General features: G+C 44.4%; 1 protein-coding gene across 2 annotated transcripts in view; it reads right to left on the reverse strand.

The window, feature by feature from the left end:
* Positions 1 to 1,064: 1,064 nt before the first annotated feature.
* ST13 (ST13 Hsp70 interacting protein) overlaps positions 1,065 to 24,461 on the reverse strand; it is a 219,197-nt gene continuing 195,800 nt past the window's right edge. For both annotated transcript variants that reach the window (XM_029590454.1, XM_029590453.1), the window contains exons 11-12: positions 14,106 to 14,203; positions 1,065 to 1,367 (exon numbers count right to left, since the gene is read on the reverse strand). In XM_029590454.1, coding sequence (XP_029446314.1) covers positions 1,239 to 1,367; positions 14,106 to 14,203 — 227 coding nt within the window. In that variant the 3' untranslated portion in view covers positions 1,065 to 1,238. The remainder of the gene's footprint in view (positions 1,368 to 14,105; positions 14,204 to 24,461) is intronic.

A 24,461-nucleotide genomic window follows, 5' to 3' on the forward strand; every position in this document is an offset into this window, starting at 1 on the left:
GGAGAGTAGTCTAACTGCAGTTGCCTAATGCTGCCCCACATACTTAAACATAACTAGTGACTTTAGTTTTCAGTTTTTATTCTGTTTTGGCTGGGAAGTTAAATGCTTGAACAAAAAAAGAAATCTGAGAAAAATGGACTTTTCCCACTTATGTTTCTCCTGTGAGTTATAACAAAGACATTGAAATTCCCTGGCCAAATAAAAAAAACAAAACAAAAACAAAAAACATAGGTCCCTAATTATAAAACACCCCAGTAGGGAGATCAAAATTGATGCAGTCTTGTTGATTTGTAATATAGCTGCATCTCAAGACAGCAAGGATGTAATGCAGACAGGCACATCTGTCCTATGAACATAAAGAAGCCTAATTCCTAACCGGAGAATGGTAGCTGAGGGACAAGGAGTTTACATATAGCTCCTTTCATGCTGTTTTGTACACAAGTTCCTCCTCTTGTTAGTAGGGCCTCTTACAGGAATAGCACTGCTTCTGCGGGTTGGGCAGGAGGCCCATTACTATTTTGATTATATATTATAAAATATTAATTCTGACTGTGTATTAAGGGCATTGCCAACACCAGCTGGACTATTACCAAATTTAACAGGTGCAGATGAGAAGATAGTGATATAATGGGTATGTTTCAGCATTCAATAGGTCACAGGCTATTTTTCTCATTTAAGTTTCTCTTTTAAAGATGAACTCCTTAACATAGTTATAAAAGGAATGTTCCAAATGTTTCATGTAAATGGATTACTAATTTCACATCTACATCTTGGACATCTTTACATTAATGAAAAAATTCCCATCCCCATTGCAATCGGCATTCCTAAAGCAAGAAATAAAATCAAATGGCCTGGCACCGTTGGCAAAGAAACCTAACACCAATTTCTCACTAATAAGTAAATTGGGGAAACACACTCCAAGTTTTTATTTAAAAAAAAAAAACCAAAAAAAACCAAACAATCTTTAATTAGTTTTCTAAATTTATATATAGAATGCCTGTTGATTCCTCTAACACTTAACAGCAAATGGTACCACTTCAGACAGGGAGAATGCATATGAATAATTTTTTTTAATCATACTGATCAATCAGAAATCAGTCACCACAATACAGGATTCAGATGCACAGTATTTCCACAGAACACCCTATTGCTTTTATCTAGAAAGTCAGAGGTATGATGGGCTTTTTTTTTTTTGTTATATCCCAGCTCATCTTCACAAGCACCCATCCTTGTTCACTCTATGCTTGACGGCCAAAGCTGTTGGAAAGTTTGCTTATCAGGTTCATGATCTTGGGGTTGTTCTGATACTTTGATAGGTTAGCTGGATTCTGTGCCACATCCTGGAATGCTGCCATTACTTCTGGATCCTGTCATGCAAAGAAAACAGGTGAGAAAAATAAGTATCATCATTGTCTTATTAGATAGCTTTCCAGCTAAGCAGTTCAAAACATATTACACAGAATGGTAGACTAATATAACATAGTAATTCATGTGTAGGAAACAACCAAATGTTCATGTCTAGGTTATTATATTAGCAATTAGCTCAAATGTCAGGTCAGGTCAATCAAGGCCTTAAGTTGCCGGGTTGCTGAAGGGCACTTAAGTCGCCTTGTTAGTGGCGGAAACCCGAGCCATATTTGAGTGTGTATTAGTGGTAAGGGGGAAGGGCACGTTGCTGGGGGGGTAATGCTCGTGCAGTTTGGGGCTGCTGCACGAGAAGGCCTAAAGAGCAAGAAGGGGCCGATGCTCAGGCCGCCAGCTTACCCTCGCCGATGGCGTGGCGGGGTAAGGACAAGGGGGAGGGGTTCCGAGCTGCTTACCATTGGGCCGCGATGGTAAGTGAAGAATGGCATGCGGCAGGTGGTGGAGGTGGAGGGAGTTAAGTTTGGAATATTGTTAACTGTGGCTCGGGTTAGATTTAATAAACTGCGGCCTTATTTGTTATTCCATATAGTTGTCATGTCTAATTTGTGGAGGGCAAGGGGAGCAAAGGCTGAGTGCCTGCCTGTCGACAGGTCACGAGTACCTGTGTTAAAGAAATTAGTTTGCAAGACTAGGCATCATCTCAACTTCATTCTCATTGCACATTTTAGAAAGTCAGGTGGTTTCAGCTATAAGAAACAGCTCAGAACTATTGCCGTTTACTAGATTCAAGCTTTTCTTCAATTCAGCTCCTCAATTTGAGTCCAGAAGCTATAACAAGAGGCAATTTAATAGCGCTCAAGACAGGGATTAAGAAATTGCAGCAGTAGCACAAATTCAACAGTAGGTATACACAATAAAGGATTTCAAAACTAATAAAGCAAGTTTGTTTACTGTAAATGGCATTTTCCATAGATAGGATGAATTAGCCAGAGCAATGTGGGCAATGTCATCTGGCAGCAACAAATTGATATCTCGCCTAATAGTAAAGCTTTTAGCGTTATTGAGCACGTTTAGAGCTTTGTTCAGGAGCCTGAAATCCAGAGTAGTCTTCAATCCTGATTTCTTTGGGATAACAATATATCAGGAGTAGAAGTCATGTCCATGGTGGCATGCTGGGATGGACTATAACCCATGGCTGAAGGAGCGATTCATTTCCACACAAAGCTACATCAAATGTGATGGATCTGGATTGAGAGTCTAAATGTGGAAGGGATAGTAGCCAGACTCATTGATCTTGAGGACCTAGAGTCCCTTCGTCATCCTAGCACCCCAAATCCAAGTAAGCCTGGATCATGCTTTCCACCAGGAGAGAGGACTGCTGAGTATTCAAAGGGATCAAAAAATTGGGCCCAGGTTTAGGCTGGACCCATTAGTCTCATTTAGGCTAATGACACTCCTACATCTGGGGCCTGGCCAGAAGTTGTTTTTGTCATTGAGCTGGAACAAGCAGACGGCAGTACTACTGAAAAGGGGCCTCTTGTAAAACTCGCACAAACTCGAAGAGGAAGGCTGCTCGGGAGCAGTCAACATCAAGAGGGATTGGTCAGCCCTATTCTGTTCTTTTAATTGAGCAACTGAGTTTTTTTTGCCAAAAGGGTGTCCGCCATACAAGGAAGGTCTACCAACTTGTGTTCATAGTCAGATACTATTGATGCTAACCCACACCATATGCAGAGGTCTGATGGAGGTTGAAGAGATATGAGACAGAATCGAATGACAAAGAATGGAGAAAATGTCTTATGCTTTCTTCTGCAACCAATAGCTGTTGAGTGTAATAAGTATCTCTAGGCTGTAAAAGACTTGTTTATTTTAAATTTATTAATCACTTTCCAGATCAAAATTTTCCAACAAAATTAAGTCATAATCACAGATAAATAAGTAAAAATAAATTAGTAATATAATCAATAACTAATTATCAACTACCATTATCAGGAGATATGCATTACCATCACTATACAAACACTTGCTATGTTTTCCTGCAAAACTAAGATGTTAATTATTAAAATGTTTGATCTGCTCAAAAGTCAGAACAAACTAATAAAATCCTGTTGACTCCAACTGACTGGTCTATGTGTATTAGACATACTGGTGGCATATTGCATGAAGCCATCAATTACACAGATCAGAAAGCAGAGTACTATCCACTTTGGGCCTAATATTCTGTAAAATGGTGAGCAGATAACTTTAATCAAAGATATTCAGTGGGATGTTTATATGGCTAACTGTAGCTGGGTAACTTTCAACCTAAGTCGCCAGATTCTGAATATCGCTGGTACTTTAGTTTCTGAATGCAGTCATACACACACACTGTACCATATAAAACTAGTAAGTAGAGATACAAGCAGTAAGCATAGAGCTTTTTGGCCACAGGTACGCAAGAAATAGGAGCTTCCTACATTCGCATCCATAGCAAGTTCAGATATCGTGAATTGGAAGAGCCACTAGATCTAATGTTATGTCTAGTATTTGGAGACCAAAAACATCTGGCCAAGGTCTTTTTCCTTGTGTACACTGATACCTAGTGGCTTTTTGATTTTTTTCCATTTATTTTGAATGGATAAGGTTCTCCAGAAGCAATGTAAGGTCAGGAAGACCCAGAAGTGGGTCAGAAGGTATACCTGTAGAATCACCTTATCTTAACGGTGTGGGCTCACTAATCCAGGAACCCAATGACAAAAACAGCAATCCAGTGAGGTCTCCTGATTGCCCCAGAGCGGACATGCCCTGGTCTACCACCTCTGAACAACATAATTCTGCTGCAATTGAGGGGGGATGAAGAACCTCGTAGCAAGGGTTCTGATGTATTCACACATCATTCGGAAGAAATGGGACTTTGGTCTGCTGTAGTGAAGGTGGAGAAGAGGCTGGATTGTTCCTTCCATCTCTCTAGTCAACAAAGTAAAAAAAAATTCTTCACAGTATCTGTGATGTGTTCTCTGACCTAGTGTAGGATATGGAACATCCTCTTCGGAGACAAGAATGGGTTCCACAATGGAGAAATTACTTACCTGATAATTTCATTTTCCTTAGTGTAGACAGATGGACTCGGGACCAATGGGTATAGTGTACTCCTGATAGCAGTTGGAGATGGATCAGATTTCAAACTAACGTCAGCCCTAGTACATATACCCCTGCAGGAAGTGCAGCTCTTCAGTATTCTCCTCGAAAAGCAATTGTGGATATATGCGTGACTGAATAACTTGGATAACTGGATTAACTTTATAACTTGGTCTGGTTGAGTTGGCTAAATCTGGAGACTGCCAGTGCCCTCAACCAAGAAACGTTGACACCCGGTATGGTGGGTGTCCTAATTGGAGGGAAGCTTGGCTTACCCGTGATTATCTCGCTCTCGGGGATGTCGCCCGAGAATTTCATGCATGACAGCAGCCATGGGTGGGATGCAGAGTCCATCTGTCTATACTAAGGAAAACAAAATTATAAGGTAAGTAATTTCTCCATTTCCTAGCATGTAGCAGATGGACTCAGGACAAATGGGATGTATAAAAGCTACTCCCGAACTAGGTGAGAGGCTGACCGTGGCCCACTTAGTACTGCCCTTGCGAATGCTGTGTCCTCCAGAGCCTGAACATCCAGGTGGTAGAACCTGGAGAAGGTGTGGATGGAGGAGCATGTCACCGCCCGACAGATCTCGGCGGGTCACAACATCTTGGTTTCCGCCCAGGATACTTCCTGGGCTCTAGTGGAATGGGCCTTGACTTGCAAGGGCGGCGGCTTGCCTGCTTCTATGTAGGCTGCCTTGATAACTTCTTTGATCCAGCGGGCTATGGTTGCCCACGAGGCCGCTTCCCTTTGCTTCTTGCCGCTGTGAAGGACGAATAGATGGTCGTCTTTCGTATAGATTCCAACCTTTCCAGGTATCAGACTAGGTGTCTGCCAACGTTGAGGTGGCGTAGGTGGCGAGATTCTTCCAGATGCTTATGCTCATCTGGCGATGGTAGCGAGATGGCTTGGTTGAGATGGAAGTGAAAACCCACTTTGGGGAGGAAGGACAGGACCGTGCGTAACTGAATGGCTCCCGGAGTAAGTGAGGAACGGCTCCCGGCAGGACAGTGCTTGTAGCTCGGAGATACGACGAGCCGAACAGACTGCCACCAGGAAGGCAGTTTCCAATGTTAATAGGCGGAGGGACAGGCTGTGGAGAGGTCTGAAGGAGGCTCCTGCTAAGAAGTCTAGGACTAGGTTGAGGTTCCATAGAGGCACCGGCCACTTTAGGGGTGGTCGGATCTGCTTGACTCCTTTGAGTAAGGAGATGTCCTGGTGAGAGGCTAGGCTACTGCCCTCACTCTTGGTTCTGTAGCATAACAGTGCAGCCACCTGTACCCTTGATGGAGTTGAGACACAACCCTTTCTGTAGGCCGTTCTGCAGGAAATCCAAAATCGTGGGAATTTTGACTAACCGTGGGATGATGTCGCGGTCCTCACAACAGGCTTTGAATGCTCTCCAAATCCTTATGTATGTTAGGGATGTGGAGAACTTGTGTGCTCGGAGCAAGTTGTCAATTACTAACCCTGAGTATCTGCTCTTCTTCAGGCGAGTACTCTCAAAGGCCAGGGCGTAAGAGAGAATAGAGCTGGGTCCTCATGGAGGATCGGCCCTTGTTGGAGCAGGTCCCTGTGTGGCGGTAGTGGAAGAGGACGCTCTGTCAGTAGCCTTCGCATGTCTGCGTACCACGGCCTTCTTGGCCAGTCCGGGGCCACTAGAAGTACTGGTCCCTTGTGGTGCTTTATCTTGTGGATGATTCAGCCCAATAGGGGCCATGGCGGGAAGGCATATAATAGAGCTTCCTGTGGCCAGGCCTGTACCAGGGCATCGATTCCCTGAGACTGAGGTTCCCGTCTGCGGCTGAAGAAGCTGGGCACTTGGACGTTGGACCGGTTTGCCAGGAGGTCCATGGTTGGTTCCCCAACAGTTTACTATCAACTGGAAGGCTGTGGTCAACAGTCTCCATTCTCCTGGGTCTATACTTTCTCTGCCGAGGTAATCCACAATAACGTCATCTTTCCCTGCGATGTGGGCGGCTGAGATCTCTCGAAGGCTCGCTTCTGCCCACCTCATTAGGGGGTCTATTTCCAGAGACACCTGTTGGCTTCTGGTTCCTCCCCGACGGTTGATGTAGGCCACTGTTGTGGCGTTGTCTGACATGACTGATTTGTCCCAGAGTGAGACCGATCCGTAGGTAGGCTAGCTCCTGGCAGCATGCTCCCCATCCTCGTAGGCTGGTGTCCATGGTGAGCAGGATCCAGGCTGGTGATGATAGCCTCACTCCCTGGCTCAGATGGCCTTCTTGTAGCCACCATTGAAGTTGGGTCTGAACTTTGTTCAGGAGCTGGAGACTGTAGTTCTGGGACAGCGGGTTCCATCGTGACAGTAGGAAGCGCTGTAGGGGTCCTCATGTGAGCTCTTGCCCATACCACTACTTCTAGTGTGGACGCCATGAAGCGGAAGACTTTGAGGTAGTCCTATGCTGTGGGACGAAGCTCGCTCAAGAGGGTTCGCAACTGGGTCAACAGTTTTGATCTCCTTGTCTGTGTCAGGATGACCTTGACTTGTTTGGTGTCGAACCGAACTCCCAGGTATTCTAGAGATTGGGAGGGCTGCGGACAGCTCTTGTTTGTGTTGACCACCCACCCGAGGCTCTCCAGTATAGTTTTGAGACTGTTGGTTGCCTGGTGACTTTCCTCTGGGGATTTCGCCCTGATCAGCCAATCGTCCAGATATGGGTGTACGATGATTCCTTCCTTCCTCAGTGTTGCCACTACCACCATTATTTTGGTGAACGTCTGGGGTGCTGTGGCTAGCCAGAATGGTAGTGCCCATCCAGAATCGCGAAGCGTAGAAAACACTGATGCTCTTGATGGACAGGAATGTGCAGGTTGGCTTCCGACAGATCCAGGGATGTAAGGAATTCTCCTGGTTGTATCGCCCTTATGACCGAGCGCAGGGTTTCCATGCAGAAGCGAAGAATCTTCAGGTGGTGGTTGACAGACTTGAGGTGCAGGATGGGCCGGAACATCCCTTCTTTCTTGGGGACGATAAAATAGATGGAATCGTGTCCAGATTTTACTTGTTGCAAAGGAACCGGTCAACTACCGGTCAGTGTAGTTTCCACTGCCGTCCTCTTGGAGGGGTCATGGCAGGGGATTTCACAAACCTGTCCGGAGGGATGTTGTGGAAATTCAGATAATATCCCTCTCAAATGATGGCTAGGACCCACTTGTCTGAAGATCTCGACCCATCTTTGGTAGAACAGGGCAAGTCTGCCCCCTATGGCTTCTTCCTTTGGACGGGTCGGCTGATTTTCATTGTGGGGTGCGGCTGGGACCTGGACTCGAGCCGGCTCCCTTTTTGTTGTGCTTGTTCTGAAAGGATTGGCTCCTGCCTGCAGGGCGAGCCGCTTGATATGTGCTTCTGTATGGATTGAAGCGCTGTGATCTTCTGCCCCTAGAAGTTCTGGGGAAGGGTCACTGGTTTCTCTTATTCCTGTCCTCAGGTAGCCGCGGTAGTGGGGATTCGCCCCATTTGTTGGCCAGTTTCTCTAGTTCGCTGCCGAACAGGAGGGATCCTTGGAAGGGCATCCTCGTGAGGCACGTCTTGGAAGAGGCGTCAGCCGACCAACTTCGAAGCCAGAGTTGTCTCCTGGCCGCCACTGCGGACACTCCTCTGGCTGCTGTGCGCACTAGATCGGAGGCAGCATCAGTGAGCAATGATACTGCTGGTTCCATGTCTTTTCCCGGAGTGTTGTTCCTGGCTTGTGATAAGCAGGCACGTGTCACCACGGTGCAGCAGGCCGCAATCTACAGGGACATGGCTGCAACTTCACCCGCAGGGTGACGACTTTTGGGACACTTATCTTTACAGTGGGGTGTAAGGGTATTATATCAGCCTCATTCTTGGAGAATAGTTTCAAACTCCTTTATCGTTGGCATTATACCCCCACTAAACTCCATAAAATTTATTCCACGGCCTCGGATAGGTGCTGGAGGGGTTGTGGGGAGCGCGGTTCCTTTTATCATATGTGGTGGGAGTGTGCTGCTGTTTCCCAGTTTTGGCTGGGGCTGGCTGCGTGGCTTTCCGATATATTGCATGTTTCTATTACTCTGACCCCCATAATTGCCCTGCTTAACTCAGATTATCCCCAGCTCGACACGGCCTTAAAGCGCTTTGTCAGATTGGTGGTCACCTCTGCTCGATGTGAGATAGCTTTACACTGGAAGTCTAAGGGCGTACCTACATTACTGCAGGTTCAGTCACGGGTGGCAAAGGTTTGTACCCTTAGTAAGATTACAGCGCACCGTCGGAAACAAGTAGGGGCCTTTCAGCGTATTTGGTCTTTATATCTAACCTGGCAGCAACAACAGAAGAAGCTATGAATTTTTTTTTTTTCCCTTTATGTTTGATTTGATTTTATCTTATGTTATTTGTTCATACTACCCGTGTAGGAGATCCCAGGGACGGTTGGGGAGAGGGGTGGGGGGAGGGGAATAGGAGGGAGGGGATATGATTGCACAATAACTGAGAAACACGGAGAATCTGTTGTACGTCTTTATTGCATTTCTTCTACTGTCAATTTTGTTATTGTACATGCTTCACAGATGCTGTATGGTTTTGTATTGTCGGTATTATATTTCTCTAATAAACCTTAAATTTAAAAAAAAAAAAAAAAAAAAGGGAGCCCAAGGTTACCATTTTGAACTTTTCCCGCTGGAGGGTACTTGTTGAGGGCACGTAGGTCCAGAATTGGACGAAGGCCCCCAGATTTTTTGGGAATCAAAAAGTACCGGGAATAGAACCCTAGGCCTTGTTGTGGAAGAGGAACGGGTTCTATTGCTCTTAACTGGAGAAGAAGGGAAACCTCCTGCTCCAGAAGGCCAAAGTGGTCGGCTAGTCTCCACACTTGTAGCGGTGGGGAGTCCTGTGGGACAGCAAGAAAATTCAGATGGTAACCCTGAGCAATGATTGCCAGCACCCAATGGTCGGTTGTGATCGTTTGCCATATTTATTTATTTAACATTTTTATATACCGAAATTCATGTAGCAAAGTTACATATCATTTCGGTTTACATTATAACAATTAACAGGCATATAAGAATGCGGTTACATCGAACAGGTAGGATAACAGATCAATGAACTGGGGAGTAAATTACAATGAATACGAATAGGTAATAATATTCTATAACTGAAATCTGGCTAAGTAAATAGGGAGTCCTGTTACAAGGAGCACATTGATGGGCGATTATTGTTATGTATTAAAAGCTTGTTCGAATAGCCAAGTTTTGAGTCTCTTTTTAAAGGTGATTGGGCAAGGTTCCTTCCGGAGTTCTGGAGGTAGAGAGTTCCATTGCGCAGGGCCTGCTGTAGATAGAGATCGTTTATTTAACGAGGTTTTGATAGGTGGGGCAAGGAGAGTGTCTCTATAAGCTGCTCTCGTCGGTCTGGATGTAATATGTGGTTGTAATGGGATGTTGAGTTCTAGTGGAATGAGATTGTGTATAGATTTGTGAATGATTGTGAGAACTTTATATGAGACTCTAAACTTGATAGGGAGCCAGTGTAGGTTCCTTAGGATGGGGGTAATGTGGTTTCTTTTGTTGGACCTAGTCAGAATCCTGGCTGAAGCGTTCTGAAGCATTTGTAGTGGTTTTATGGTGTTGGCTGGGAGGCCTAGTAGAAGGGAGTTGCAAGAGTCGATTTTTGAGAAAATGATTGCTTGAAGAACTGATCGGTAGTCTTGGAAATGGAGGAGGGGTCTGAGGCGTTTCAGGACTTGTAATTTAAAGAAGCCATCCTTCGTGGTGTTATTAATAAATCTCTTTAGGTTTAATTGATTGTCCATGATGACTCCGAGGTTTCTGACTTGAGAGGAGAATGAAGGTTGACTGGTGGGGAGTATGTTGGACATTGCATAGTTGCTGTCCTGTGAAACGAGGAGTAATTCCGTTTTGTTGGGATTAAGAATTAAGTTGATGCTCAAGAGTAGATTGCTGATGTCTAGGAAGCAGTTGTTCCAGAATTCTAGTGTTTTTTGTAGTGATTCTGTTATTGGGATGAATATTTGGACATAGTCAGCATAGATGTAGTGGGTTAATTTTAGATTGGAGAGGAGCTGGCAGAGAGTGGCATAGTCGACCTCCCACCGGTATGCTTGGCAAAGGAATTAGGCTGCTGCTCTCCAAGTGAAAGTCAAAAGCCTGAAGCAGGCCTCGGCTGGGGAGCTGCTTGTGACTTTTGCTTGCGAGGCTGGGATTTATGATAAGTCCTCGTCACTCGGGTCCTTGTCGGTGGAGGATAGTACTTCCTTGGCCGGAAGAATGACTTCTTAGGATCCTTCTTGGAGGGCTGTCTAGACGGGAAGTCAGCAGGTATCGATGAGAGCTGTTTGAGGGTCTCATGATGATCCTTCAATTCAGCCACTATTTGCTGAAACTGTTCATCGAATAGATTGTCACCAATACAGGGCAGAGAGCCTATCTTATACTTCTGGGCGAAGGTCCGAGGACTTGAGCCAGGCCCAACGCCGTGCCAAAATGGCAGTTGCAGACACTCTAGTGGAGGTGTCGAAAATATCTTAAACTGTTCTTATTTCATGCTTTCCTGCTTCAAAGCCTTTATTGAAGATGTTCTTGGAATTGGTCAGGCAGGGTTGCAGAGAAGTCCTGTATTTGCTTAAAGATGACCCTATTGTATTGGGTCATGTACAGCTGATAAGAAGCAATTCTAGAGATGAGCATGGCCCCTTGGAACACTCGTCGACCAATATTGTCTAGGAACTTGTGTTCCTTGACAGGAGGGGTAGAGGAGTGTGGCTTCGTTCTTTTTGCTTTCTTCTGAGCTGACTACCACAACTGAGTGGTGGTCAAGCTGAGACTTTTGAAAGCCCGGGGCTGACTGTACGAGATAAGTAGTGTCAGCTTTCCTGTGTACTGGGGCTATAGATCCAGGAGGTCAAGAAGAACTTGATGAATGGGAATAGAGGTGATCACTTTGGGGGCATCCAGGAATTGGAGAAGCTCCATCATTTGGTGCCTATCATCTTGCTCCGTCTGAAGTTGAAAAGGGACCATCTCAGACATTTCCTTCACAAAATTAATGAAAGAGGTCCTCTGGAGGAGAACGCTTTCTACTTTCAGCAGGAGAAGGAGGCTAAGGTAAATCATTGGTGTCTGTGGAGGTATCATCATCATCCCAAGTGTCATAAGGATCAGAAGGCTGACCTGTAGGACGAGAGGGTGGTTGGATACCCGAAGGGCCAGGCTGAGGCTCCGAGAAAATCGAAGGAATCGCCGAGGGCACTGTGGACACCTTGAGGGGCATCGGTGCCGGCATCGATGGCGCCGATGTGCGTATCACCCCCGATGAGTGAATCGGTGGCGAGGGACGGCATGGCATCGATGGCTGAGGCACTACTCCCGAAGGAGGAATGCGGAACGGTGTTTCTCCTCCCGATGAAGCAGCCATTGGGGAGCGCACCGGAGCCAGAGACCCAGGAATCACCGGTGGAAGGGCAGTCCTAAGCGCCTCCATCCGGGTTAGCAGTGGTGCCAGTGCTGCTGGAATCAGGTCGGTGACCGGTTCCACTCTCTGTGCTGGTGGGACCTGGAGTCGTTGCATCGCTTTGTCGATGGCCTCCTGGACCAACCGGTCCAGTTCTTCCTGGAGACCTGGGGCAATGAGCTCCGGCTCCATGACGGAAGAGGGAGGCTGAGGCACAGTCGGAGGGACCACCTTTACAGGCGGAATCGCAACTCCCAGACCCTGGATCGGGTGAGGGTGGCCTCGATGTCCCAGTCGCCGGAGTGGTCGGTGCCGCTCCTGGATGGGGCTTCTTAGACGGTGGCTCGGTCGATGATTTCGCTCCCGACGGTCCGAGACTTACTATGCCGATGCTTCTCCCTACGATCCCCTCGATCTTGAGGGGGAGATACGGGAGTCGATGGCCGTGAAGACGTCGCTGGAGGGCAGTCACTGGACGGTTGTCGATGGTACGACTTCAACGGTGCCAGTTCAGAGAACGTCGATGCGATGGACAGCATCGGGGTGTGAGCACGGAAGAGGAGTCCCATCTTCTCCATTCTGGCTTTGCAACCCTTAGGTGTCATGAGGGCACACTTGGTGCAAGTTAGGACATCATGCTCACGGCCTAAACACAACACACAGACTCCATGAGGGTCTGTGATAGACATGGTGCGAGTAAAGTCCAGGCACCGACGAAACCCCGACGCCATGGCAAAAAACTGAGCCATGGTACGGTCGATGGCCAGTAGGCCGCGAGGGCCAAACTCGACGGTAACCGACGAAAAACGGTGAAAAAAAAAACTTACCGGAGTACCGCGGTAGAGAAAAGTTAGATGGGGGACCCCTGTGGGGCGAAGTATTTTAATTTAATTCAGTTAGGAAAAATTCCTGTCAGGAATCAGTTCAGAGCTCCTAAACTGCGAAGCTATTGCTGCGCGGAAAAAAGAAGACTGAAGGGGGACCCCTGCTGGCTGCAGGGTTAGTGCCATGCTGGGCATGCCCAGTAGGGGCCAAAGTTCTGGAAACTTTGACAGAAGTTTTCCGTGATTGGGCTCCATCCTGATGATGTCACCCATATGTGAGGACTACCATCCTGCTTGTCCTGTGAGAAAAGGGCTGGTTTTTGTATCTCCTATTTCAAACTGCCGCTAAGAAATCACTGTGAGCCAAAAGAATAAAACTAATGATATGTTTGTATTCGTGGGGGATCGCGATACGTTTCGCGAACCCACGAATACAACGAATAGGGACGTATACATTGTGGCTTGCCAATGCATTGCAAATGCACATCCCTAGTGTATACAAAGAAACGCAGGCAATCCAATAGCTGTTTCAAATTTTATATCGCTATAATAAAATGTGATAAATTGAATAACCATCACCATGACCTAACTGCATTCTTTCTAAAGGAAAATAGTCGGTCTTCATTTTCTAAAGCATTTTTACATCTGAAGTGCTGTTTTCAAAAGTAAGGAAGACTAGAAATACTATAAAGCATTGACACCAAATTACCAAGAAAAGTATTACAGAGCAATTCATGTGAACATTTTTTTCAATTTTAGGTTAGGTCAATAGATTAAGGGAAAACAATATTTTACAATATTTTAGCTTCTACCTTTAATATACATACATTTATGCTGAAAATTTGATTGTTGTAGGTTGAATGCTTCAGATGATGTGCACATTAAGAGAATATACAAATGTTTTGTTTAGGAAAAAAAAAGTCTCTCTAGGAAATGGTTTGCCCAGCAGCCTTTCTCCCACTTGTGGGAGCAGTGTATTGTATTATTGGTAGTGTAATATCACACCCAATCAGCTCTTGGACTTTTGGCTAAGAAACGGCTTAGAATAAAACAAAGGGTTTAGAGCTTAAGGCTGAGGATGGTCCCTTCTTGGCCAAAGCTGAATGGAGGGTGGGAGGTGTAATGACTATTGTTAAATATGCATGCAAAAGATATGACACTAACACAAGTAAAACCACTTAGTGTCATACCTTTTTCATGCAGGCTTTTTAGTCATTTGACAGTTTCCTTTTTTTTTTATAGCCATTGTTAAAACAGGATTAAACCACCTGCTAAAAAAAAAAAAAAAAAAAAAAAAAAAAAAAAAAAAAAAGTATTCCTAGTCAGCTACTCCAATGTTTTACCTGCATGGCTGAAAGAACCTCAGGGTTACTGAGTAACTCATTGAGACCAGGCATCCCTGTCATGCCAGGCATCCCTCCCATTCCACCAGGAAAACCACCTGCAGAAACACAAGAGTAAGTGTTTAGGGAACAGAAGAGCTAACATATGTACAATAATTACTTAAGAATGAGCTTACATGTTGGCCTGATGCTTTATACACTTTGCTACCATATCTGAAAAGATGTTCTTTTCCTAGCTCAAGCTCTTCCTGCTCCCTGGTCCAGAACTGTGGACAGTGGGAACCAATTTCAACTTTGGTGACACCTCGTCAATGGTCAAGCAAACTGTTCATTTCAGCAATAAAAGGTACTCAACGAAATACAGACTCTGTTCTGCAAACAGTGGAAAATGCAAGTGAATTATTCAGAAAACAAAGCAAAAATGTATATGAAGGCACATGTTTCAGTAACAATGTTTAAGGCATTTCAGATGTCAGTAGTGTCTTGCAATCTGTTGCTTTGCATTTCAGGGTTTGGTATTAAAGACCTGGCAAGAAAGGCTTTTATTTACTTCTTGAAATAAGTAATTAAGCTCTCGGTTGTATAGGTTAATATCCTCTTGGATCCTTAAATCAGTGACAACTTTCTGAATTTTGTTCTGATATGGTGTTGGTAACCAGTGTAGGTTTTGTAGGACTGGTAATGTGATCATGCTTCTTTGCATCTTTCTACCATTAATACAGCAGAATTTTGAATCATCTGGAGTTTGTAGAGGGCCTTTTCTATTAGACTCTTGTATAGTGTGTTGCCGTAATACAGCCTGTTACTGTGGCATGAACCACAGTGAGTATGTATGTTTTAATGAGCAGATGTAGCTGTAGAGGTTGAAATTGATAGCCCTTTCCTGCTGCCTTGTTTGCAGGAGCATGGTGAATTCTGAATTCGGTAAGACTTCAAGGATTTTGATCTATGTTTTTAACTGGAAGTCATAGGCTCTGGGACTTATGTTTTATACCAAAAGAATCTCAATTTTGTTGCAATTCCGATGGAATTATTTTGTTCATTCTTAGATGGCTGCAAAACGTGTTAAGCTTCTTTGTAGCTGCTTACAGGTCCATTAGTAGCACAAGCTGGACATCTGCATAGATATAGGCTTTCATGTCTAAATTGCAACTGCCCCTTCACCCAAATCTAATGTCCGTAGCAGAAGTCATTAACTGGAACACTGTCTCTGTACTTTGGGATTTTCTAACTCTTCTTTGACACAAATCCAAAAATTTAAATTGTTGGAAAACCAGTTTTTCCAGAAGTTTATCTAGTGATAATGAACTGCATATAGGTCGATAATTACAAAGTTGAGCATTAGGCAAATTTCCCTTCTTAATACTGGTCAAACTTGGGATTGCTTGAATCCCTCTGGCACTATACCTGTCTTTATCAATTCTGCAAGAGCCTGCAAATTCTTCTTTTAAAGAATCAATGATCCATATTGGGCATGGAACCAGCACACAGAAGGATCTCTTCAGCTCACTTACATTTTGCTCTACTTCAAGGACTGAAGCGGTTCCAAAAGAATTCCAAACAGCCTCAGGTTCTTTATTTTCTAAAAAGGGACCATCAAATCCCCCTTTAAAAGTCTGACATTTCACTACTTTATCATCACAAAAACTCAAACTTCTGGGCTGATATACCTCCCAGAACATTGTTCAAGCCCAAAGGTTTAGTCAGTCTCTGAATTTGGTAAATGGTTCTGCAGATGATTTAAGGAAATCTGAAGCTGGGATGTATAATAATTCTTTCTAGTGCTAATAAAGCCCTGTGCTGCTTACGGTCTTCCTGATACAAGACTAAATTCTCTTATATAGGAAAGCACCACCACAAACTACCCTCTTCTTTTAAGTTCTGCGGAGAACCCTAGCACCCTGCCACGTCTGAATGAAATAACCTTTTCCTGAACAGGAGCGATTGCTTGTGAAACAGTTGACAAATATCCAATATAGATGAAGCAAATGACAACAGAATCTTTAATATAATTTTTGTGTTTCTCCCATTCCCCCTTAAATTTATCCTTATCTATCAGGGGTTGAGAATGTTTTACTTTTGGCTCACAGGATTCCCAAAACCAAGCTCAAAGAGCAAGCAATAAAAGGTAACCAAACTATGATCAGTCCATGGGACTTGGTAACACCTTAATGTCATTAGCCATTGACTTCTCAACCATAAATTCTGACAATATGCCCGGCTTGATATGTTGGTTTAGTTAACATTTCGGCACGATTCAAAAGATAACTACTCAAAATCCCAAAATAAACCCCACAGTCAATCAACGTGGGGATTAAAATCTCCTACTACTACAATTTTATTCTGTGGAGTCAGCAGATCCATTAGGAAATCTCCCAAGATGGAATGGTCCCTATTGAAATAACCCAGAAGGCAGTATAAGGGTAAAACCTATTTATTCCATTTAACAACTAGACTTACCTCTTTCCCCAAACTCCATGGAGACCTGTCTAAGCTGAAAATCAGACTTGTAGTATAATACCACACAAACCCCTCTTTTTTGAAAGTCAGCCTACTCTTAAGCAAAAATGGAGAAATTACTTACCTGATAATTTCATTTTCCTTAGTGTAAACAGATGGACTCAGGACCAATGGGTATAGTGTACTCCTGATAGCAGTTGGAGACAGATCAGATTTCAATTTGATGTCAGCCCTAGTACATATACCCCTGCAGGAAGTGGTTGCCGCATCTCAAAAAAGATATAGTTGCCTTGGAGAAGGTACAGAGAAGGGCTACCAAAATGATAAGTGGAATGGAACAGCTCCCCTATGAGGAAAGACTAAAGAGGTTAGGACTTTTCAGCTTGGAGAAGAGACGGCTGAGGGGGGGATATGATAGAGATGTTTAAAATCATGAGAGGTCTAGAACGGGTAGATGTGAATCTGTTATTTACTCTTTCGGATAATAGAAAGACTAGGGGGCACTCCATGAAGTTGGCATGTGGCACATTTAAAACTAATCTGAGAAAGTTCTTTTTCACTCAACGCACAATTAAACTCTGGAATTTGTTGCCAGAGGATGTGGTTAGTGCAGTTAGTGTAGCCGTGTTTAAAAAAGGATTGGATAAGTTCTTGGAGGAGAAGTCCATTACTTGCTATTAAGTTGACTTAGAAAATAGCCACTGCTATTACTAGCAACGGTAACATGGAATAGACAGTTTTTGGGTACTTGCCAGGTTCTTATGGCCTGGATTGGCCACTGTTGGAAACAGGATGCTGGGCTTGATGGACCCTTGGTCTGACCCAGTATGGCATGTTCTTATGTTCTTATATTGTAGTCAAAAGTTAGGATTAGATTTTGATTGCTTTTATTCAAGAAGTTTGGTCTGCTCTGCTCTACTGCAGGTGAGACCATTGAAAAGAGTAGGTATAATATGTTTTTGAATAGTAGTATTGTCTCCTATAGTACTTAGGCTGACTTTTCCTCCTTATAGATGGCTGCTCAATTGCAGCTGCTGACAGAGTAAGAAGAGTGGAACAGTGATCTTTATTAAGATCCTTTTACTTTCTCTCCAAAGAGATTATCCCTTGTGCATGAAGAATCAGTAAGTTTCTTATAAATATCTTCACAAAGACCCAGAGGCTGCAGCCAAGCTAGACTTCTTGCTCCAACTCTACTGCAGATATCCTGGAAAATGTATTACATGCATCACAAGCTGATCAAATTAAATGTTTCCCATATTCTTCTGCTTCCTGCAGTCCAGAAGCAAAATGATCCATAGAGAAGGATGCTGCTGGGTCATGTCAAAAGTTTTTGCAAGGAATTATACATATATTGACCCATATATAGTTAATGGGCAGTTATAAACATACCTGATTGGAAACGTTTGTGTCATGGTATCCAGTAACTTGGCATCTTCACTCAGAGGGATACCAGAACATGTTTTTTTGAATGTTTTATTTTCAAAGATAATTATACTACTACAGACTCAACAGGGAGTTAAATCTTTTGATGACTAAACAGGCTGACCTTTGTATTTAACATATCACGTCTTGCCATTAGCAATGTAGACAAGGCCATCTGCCATATATTCATGTTTGGAATGGAGAAATTACTACTTACCTGATAATTTTGTTTTCCTTAGTGTAGACAGATGGACTCAGGACAAATGAGTTATGCACTTCTGCCAGCAGATGGAGACTGAGCAAACTGAAGTTACAGTATATACTCCTGCAGTGATATCAGCCTGCCAGTATTCTCTTCAGAAGCAACTGTGGACAGACTAGCAAAAAACTTGATTAACAGTCAACCAATAGGAAACACTGAACTCAGACAATAAATGTATATACCCCAATCTAGAGAATAGATGAACACTTAACAATAATTCCCTGAAACATGTAGCTCCACAGGAGGACCATTAACACAATCATTCGGCAGCCAAGGACAGGAAGCTGAGTCCATCTGTCTACACTAAGGAAAACAAAATTCAGGTAAGCAGTAATTTCTCCTTTCCTAGGATGTAGACATATGGACTCAGGACCAGTGGGATACACCCAAGCTACTCCAGAATAGAGTGGGAGGCTGCCCATGGTCCAGTCAACACCGCATGTGCAAGTCTACGTCCTTCTGGGCCTGCACATCCAGACGATAATATCTGGAAAAGGTGTGTAAGGAGGACCATATTGCAGCTCAGCAAATATCGATAGAAGACAACAATCTAACTTCAGCCCATGACACTGCCCGAGCCCTAGTAGAATAAGCCCTAATGTGAGTAGGCAATGGCTTTTCAGCATCCACATATGCAGCCTGACTACCTCCTTAATCCAGCAAGTTATTGTAGCCTGTGAATTTGGTTCACCCTGCTTTCCTCCATCATAAAGAACTAACAGATGATCCATCTTTCAGAAAGATTTAGAAACCTCCAGATACCAAATGACATATTTCTTGACATCCAAGAGATGCAACAGGCGATACTCTTCTGCATTTCTTTCTTTATCCAAGGATGGCAGGTAAATGGACTGATTCAAGTGAAAATCAGAGATTACTTTAGGCAAGAAAGAAGAAACAGTATGCAGCTGTATTGCTCCTGGAGTCACCAGGCAAGACAAGACCTGCAGCTCGGAAATTTGATGTGCAGAACATATCGCCACCAGAAACACTGTTTTCAAGGTCAATAACTGCAAGGAAAGGCTAAGCAGTGGTCAAAGCGTAGGGCCCACCAAGAAATCCAACACCAGGTTAAGATTCCACAAGGGAACCAGTAACCACAAGGACAAAGATGTTTCACTCCCTTCAAAAAACGGGCCACATTAGGATGAGAAGATAAAGATTCACCATTCACTTGGCACCTGAAACAGGCAAGAGTCACAAACTGTACCTTCAAGGAATTAAGGGCCAACCCTTTTTTTTAACCAATCCTGCAAAAATTCCAAAATAAGTGGGATATTAACCGAATGAGGAAGAATACATCCATCCTCAAACCAAGCCACAAATACTCAAACCCGCACATAGGCTCAGGAAGTGGAGAACTTTCAAGCTTGTAGCAAGCTGGCAATCACCACAGAAGAAGAATATCCATGCTTCAACAAAACCTGCTTAAGACAAAACCAAGGTAGATCTTCATGAAGGATATGCCCCTGCTGCAACAGATTCTTGTGTGGTGGAAGACGAAGGGGGGGGTCTCTACCAGGAGTCTTTGCATATCTACATATCATGCTCGTCTGGAGCAATCCGGTGCCACCAGGAGCACCATCCCATGGCCTTCAATTCTGTGAACTATTCTGCCCAACAAGAGCCATGGGGGAAAGGCATACATCAACTTGTCTTCCGGCCAGACCTGCACAAGCGCATAGATACCCAAAGACCTCTGATCTCTCCTGCGACTGAATAATCGAGGAACCTTCACATTGTGATAAAGTCGCCAACAGGTCTAGGAACATAAGGTCCCAGTGAATCATTATGAGCTGAAACGCCTTATCTGACAATACCCATTCTCCCCCTGCTGAGAAGCCTGCTCTTATGTTTTTTCCTGAAATTAGGGAAGCAGAGATCTTCTGGAGATGCCCTTCTGCCCATTCCACAAGTCTGTCTAGTTCCTGCAACATTTGCTGGCTCTTGGTTCCTCCCTGCTCATTGATGTAAGCCACTGTCATTGCATTGTCCGGCATTGCTCAGATCACTTGACCCTTCATTCTGTCACTGAACTGCAAGCATGCCAACTGGACTGCCTGGGCTTCTAGGCGATTGATGCTCTAAAGAAACTCTTCTGAATTCAAGCATCTTTGTGCCGTTACTTCCTGACAGTGAGCTCCCCAACCTGGAGACTTGCATCTGTCGTATCAACTCCCTCTTTCAGATGATCCACTGGAGGTGAGAGTAGCCAAACTGCCTAGTCCTGAGACTATGGGTTCCAACAAGACAGCAGGGAGTGCTGAAGAGGACACATATGCGCTCACACCCTCAGCACCATTTCCAGGGTTGCCGCCAGAGTACCTGCAGATAGGACCAAAAGACACACCTATGAGAACTTCTAAATCCAAACTTCTGGCAGCAAAACTTTGTCCTGCCTTGTGTCAAACCGAACACCCAGATACTCCAACGACAGATGGCTGAAGACTGCTCCTCGCTAGGTACACCACCCAACCGAGCTCCTGCAACAAGGAGACTACCTTATGGGTCCACCATGCAGCTCTCTTCCAGAGACTTGGCTCGAATCAGCCAGTAGTCCAAATACAGATATACTAGATTATATCCTCTCTCAATTCTGCCACCACTACCACCACCCACCACAACCATGGAAAACGTTCTGGGAACAGTGGCTAGACCAAAAGGCAAACACACCCAAAACAGATAATGGCACCCCAAAACCCAAAACACTGAAAACATTGGTGCTCCAATCGGATGGGAATATGGAAGTAGGACTCTGACAGAATCAAGGAAGTCAGAAATTCCCCCAACTGCACGACCATTATCACTGAGTGCAAGGTTTCCAAGTGAAAATGAGTTACCTGCAAATGATGGCTGACTCCTGAGATCCAGGATGGGACAAAAGGAGCTCTCCTTGGACACAACAAAATAAATGGAATATTGCCCCGTACTTTGAGACGTAGGCACTGGAACCACAGCCCTCAGACTGAATAGCCTTTACAGCCTAGATTCACTGCCTGCTTCTTCTGCAAGGAGTGGCAATGGAACACATCCTGAGAAACGCTGCAGAACTCCAGCACATATCCTTCTCATATCACCTCCAGGACCCACTGATCAGTTGTGATCTTAACCCACCTCTAATAAAAGAGGCATCCCCTTATCTCTTATTCCCAAGGGTGAGTCAGCAAACCTTCCTTCATTGTGAGGCTCAGGAGAATCCACTACCCGAACCCTCCCCTTGCTTGGGCTGTCTGGGATGAAAGGACTGAGACTGGCCAAAAGGCAGAGTTCTCTGAAAGATTGACCCTCAGAAGGGCCAAAACTGCATAAAACCCCTTAGATGACCCTTTATTCTAAGGGGGCGCTGCAACTGCTTCTTATCCTCCGGCAACCAAAGAACTGGGGATTTGCCTCACTTACTGGCCAATTTCTCCAACTCACTCCCAAACAAGAGCGAGCCTTTAAGAGGCAATGTCAGAAAATTAGCTTTGGAGGGCATGTCAGTCGACCAATTACGCAGCCATAATTGATGCCTGGCAGCTATTAGCGATGCCTTTCCTCTAGCCAAGGTATGGACTAAATTGCAACCCACATCTGCTAAAAAGGCAGTGGTGGTTTCCATAACTGCTCTGGAATTCACTCCAGAATCAACCTCCTGAGAGCAGACAAGCGTGAGCAACCAGGGTATAACAGGAAGCTATCTGCAATGTCATTGCCACTGCTTCAAATGCTTGCTTAAGGATAGCCTCAACTCCTATCATACACATCCTTCAAGACTGCTCCTCCCTCCACGGGGATAGTTATCCGCTTAGAGATGGCACAGTCAAGCACATCCACTTTGAGAAAACACAGGCACTCTCTCACCATGGGATACAGGCCTTCCAATGCAGTTCCCCTTTGAAATTTTCCTCCAGAGCATCCTGTTCAAAGATCAATCAATTCTTAAACAGCTTCCATAATGGGGGAAAAAAACCAAGAGGCTTTACCCCAAGGAAACCAAAAATGGGATTTTTTTTCTTTGGCTCAGACATGGAATCTGCCCCAGGTACTCCCAAGCATTTTCAAGTCTGGGAATTCAGAGCTGGCAGTTTATCTCTATGAAAGAACCACAACATAGTGGATTACAAACTGGTTAAAAGACAGGAAACAGAGCAGGATTAAATGGTCAATTTTCTCAGTGGAAAAGGGTAAACAGTGGAGACCCTCAGGGATCTGTACTGGGACCGGTGCTTTTCTAAATCTATAAATGATCTGGAAAGAAATAAGAGTGAGATAATCAAATTTGCAGATGATACAAAATTATTCAGAGTAGTTAAATCACAAGCGGATTGTGATACATTACAGGAGGACCTTGCAAGACTGGAAGATTAAATTTCATCTGCCATTTGGATGCCCAATGTGGACAAGTGCAAGGTGTTGCATATAGGGAAAAATAATCCTTGCTGTAGTTACACGATGTTAGGTTCCATATTAGGAACTACCATCCAGAAAAAAAGATCTAGGCATCATAGTGGATAATACTTTAAAATAGTCGGCTCAGTGTGCTACAGCAGTCAAAAAAGCAAACAGAATATTAGGAATTATTAGGAAGGGAATGGTTAATAAAACGGAAAATGTCATAATGCCTCTATAATCGCTCCATAGTGAGACCACACCTTGAATACTGTGTACAATTCTGGTCACCGCATCTCATAAAAGATATAGTTGCGATGGAGAAGGTACAGAGAAGGGCAACCAAAATGATAAAAGGGATGGAACAGCTTCCCTATGAGGAAAGGCTGAAGAGGTTAGGGCTGTTCAACTTGGAGAAGAGACAGCTGAAGGGGGGATATGATAGAGGTCTTAAAGATCATGAGAGGTCTTGAGCGAGTAGATGTGAATCTGTTATTTACACTTGAATAATAGAAGGACTAGGGGGCACTCCATGAAGTTAGCAAGTAACATTTAATACTAATCGTAGAAAATTCTCTCTCACTCAACGCACAATAAAGCTCTGGAATTTGTTGCCAGAGGATATGCTTAGTGCAGTTAGTGTAGCTGGGTTCAAAAAAAGTTTGAATAAGTTCTTGGAGGAGAAGTCCATTAATGGCTAGTAATCAAGTTTACTTAGGCAATAGCCACTGCTATTAATTGCATCAGTAGCATGGAATCTTCTTAGTGTTTGGGTATTTGCAAGGTTCTTGTGGCCTGGTTTGGCCTCTGTTGGAAACACTATGCTGGGCTTGATGGACCTTTGGTCTGACCCAGCATGGCAATTTCTTATGTTTTTATAGTCCTACTTGGTTCCAGTCCCAGAAAATTTCCCCCATCTTCCAGAGAGTTAGGATCTGCCTCATCATCAGTGCCAGCTGGATGCCTATAGGGAATACCTACAGCAAACCAATGTGTGCTTCGGCACTTAAACATAGTACTGGAAGAGGGAGGAGCCACTGCCTGAGGATCCAACCTGACAGGTTTGGGCGAGGCTGAAGACTATGCCTGAAGAAATGATTGCAATCCTTGAAAAAAATTCTTCAAGGAAAAGAAGGATCCATGCCAAGATGAAAAGGCATTTGTGCAGGGGCCCAATGAGCTGTCATCCCCTGCAGCGGAACCAATCAAGGGAGTTTCAAGGGCGGGCGTTCCTCCAGACAAGTCCTTAATCAGGCCGGGAAGAACCAGGGTTAGCAAAATCAGAGGAAGATAATTCTCCCTCTAAGCAGCGCTGACACGTTAGTGGGCACTCCAGGCTGAGAAAGGCACTTAGATTTCTTGGTCACCCGTGCCATTAATTCATCAGTACACTTCACAGGTGACTGGCGCATATCTGCTCTTAATTCTTGGAACCAGCCTCTCAGCTCAGCTGGGAAAGTCAGACATCTCCAGCACGGGAGGAGATTCAGTAAGTGTGCCAGTTGCCATAGGTGCATCACTGTTTTCAGCGGCCTGTTCATCGATGTCGGGTGATAACTCTTCGGCATGATTGCTAAAAGCAAATTTTGTTTCAAGTTGCTGGTTTTTCGTTTTGATACCATCTTTGAGGCTAACAGCTAAGGAAGCTATGTAAGTTTGAATATCTCGCTGTTATAGGCTAAATATAGCAAAATTAAGGGTTGGGGAGCGGAGCTCTTTGTCCAGGTGGCCTTGTCTGGCTGCGATATAGCACCCCCCCCCCCCTTTTTTTTTTTTTTTTAAACTTACCTGAGCTTCCCGGCTGAGTACAAAGACGGTCTCTGATTGCAGGGGGAGCG

Source organism: Rhinatrema bivittatum, chromosome 2, assembly GCF_901001135.1.
Source record: "Rhinatrema bivittatum chromosome 2, aRhiBiv1.1, whole genome shotgun sequence".
NCBI lineage: Eukaryota > Metazoa > Chordata > Amphibia > Gymnophiona > Rhinatrematidae > Rhinatrema > Rhinatrema bivittatum.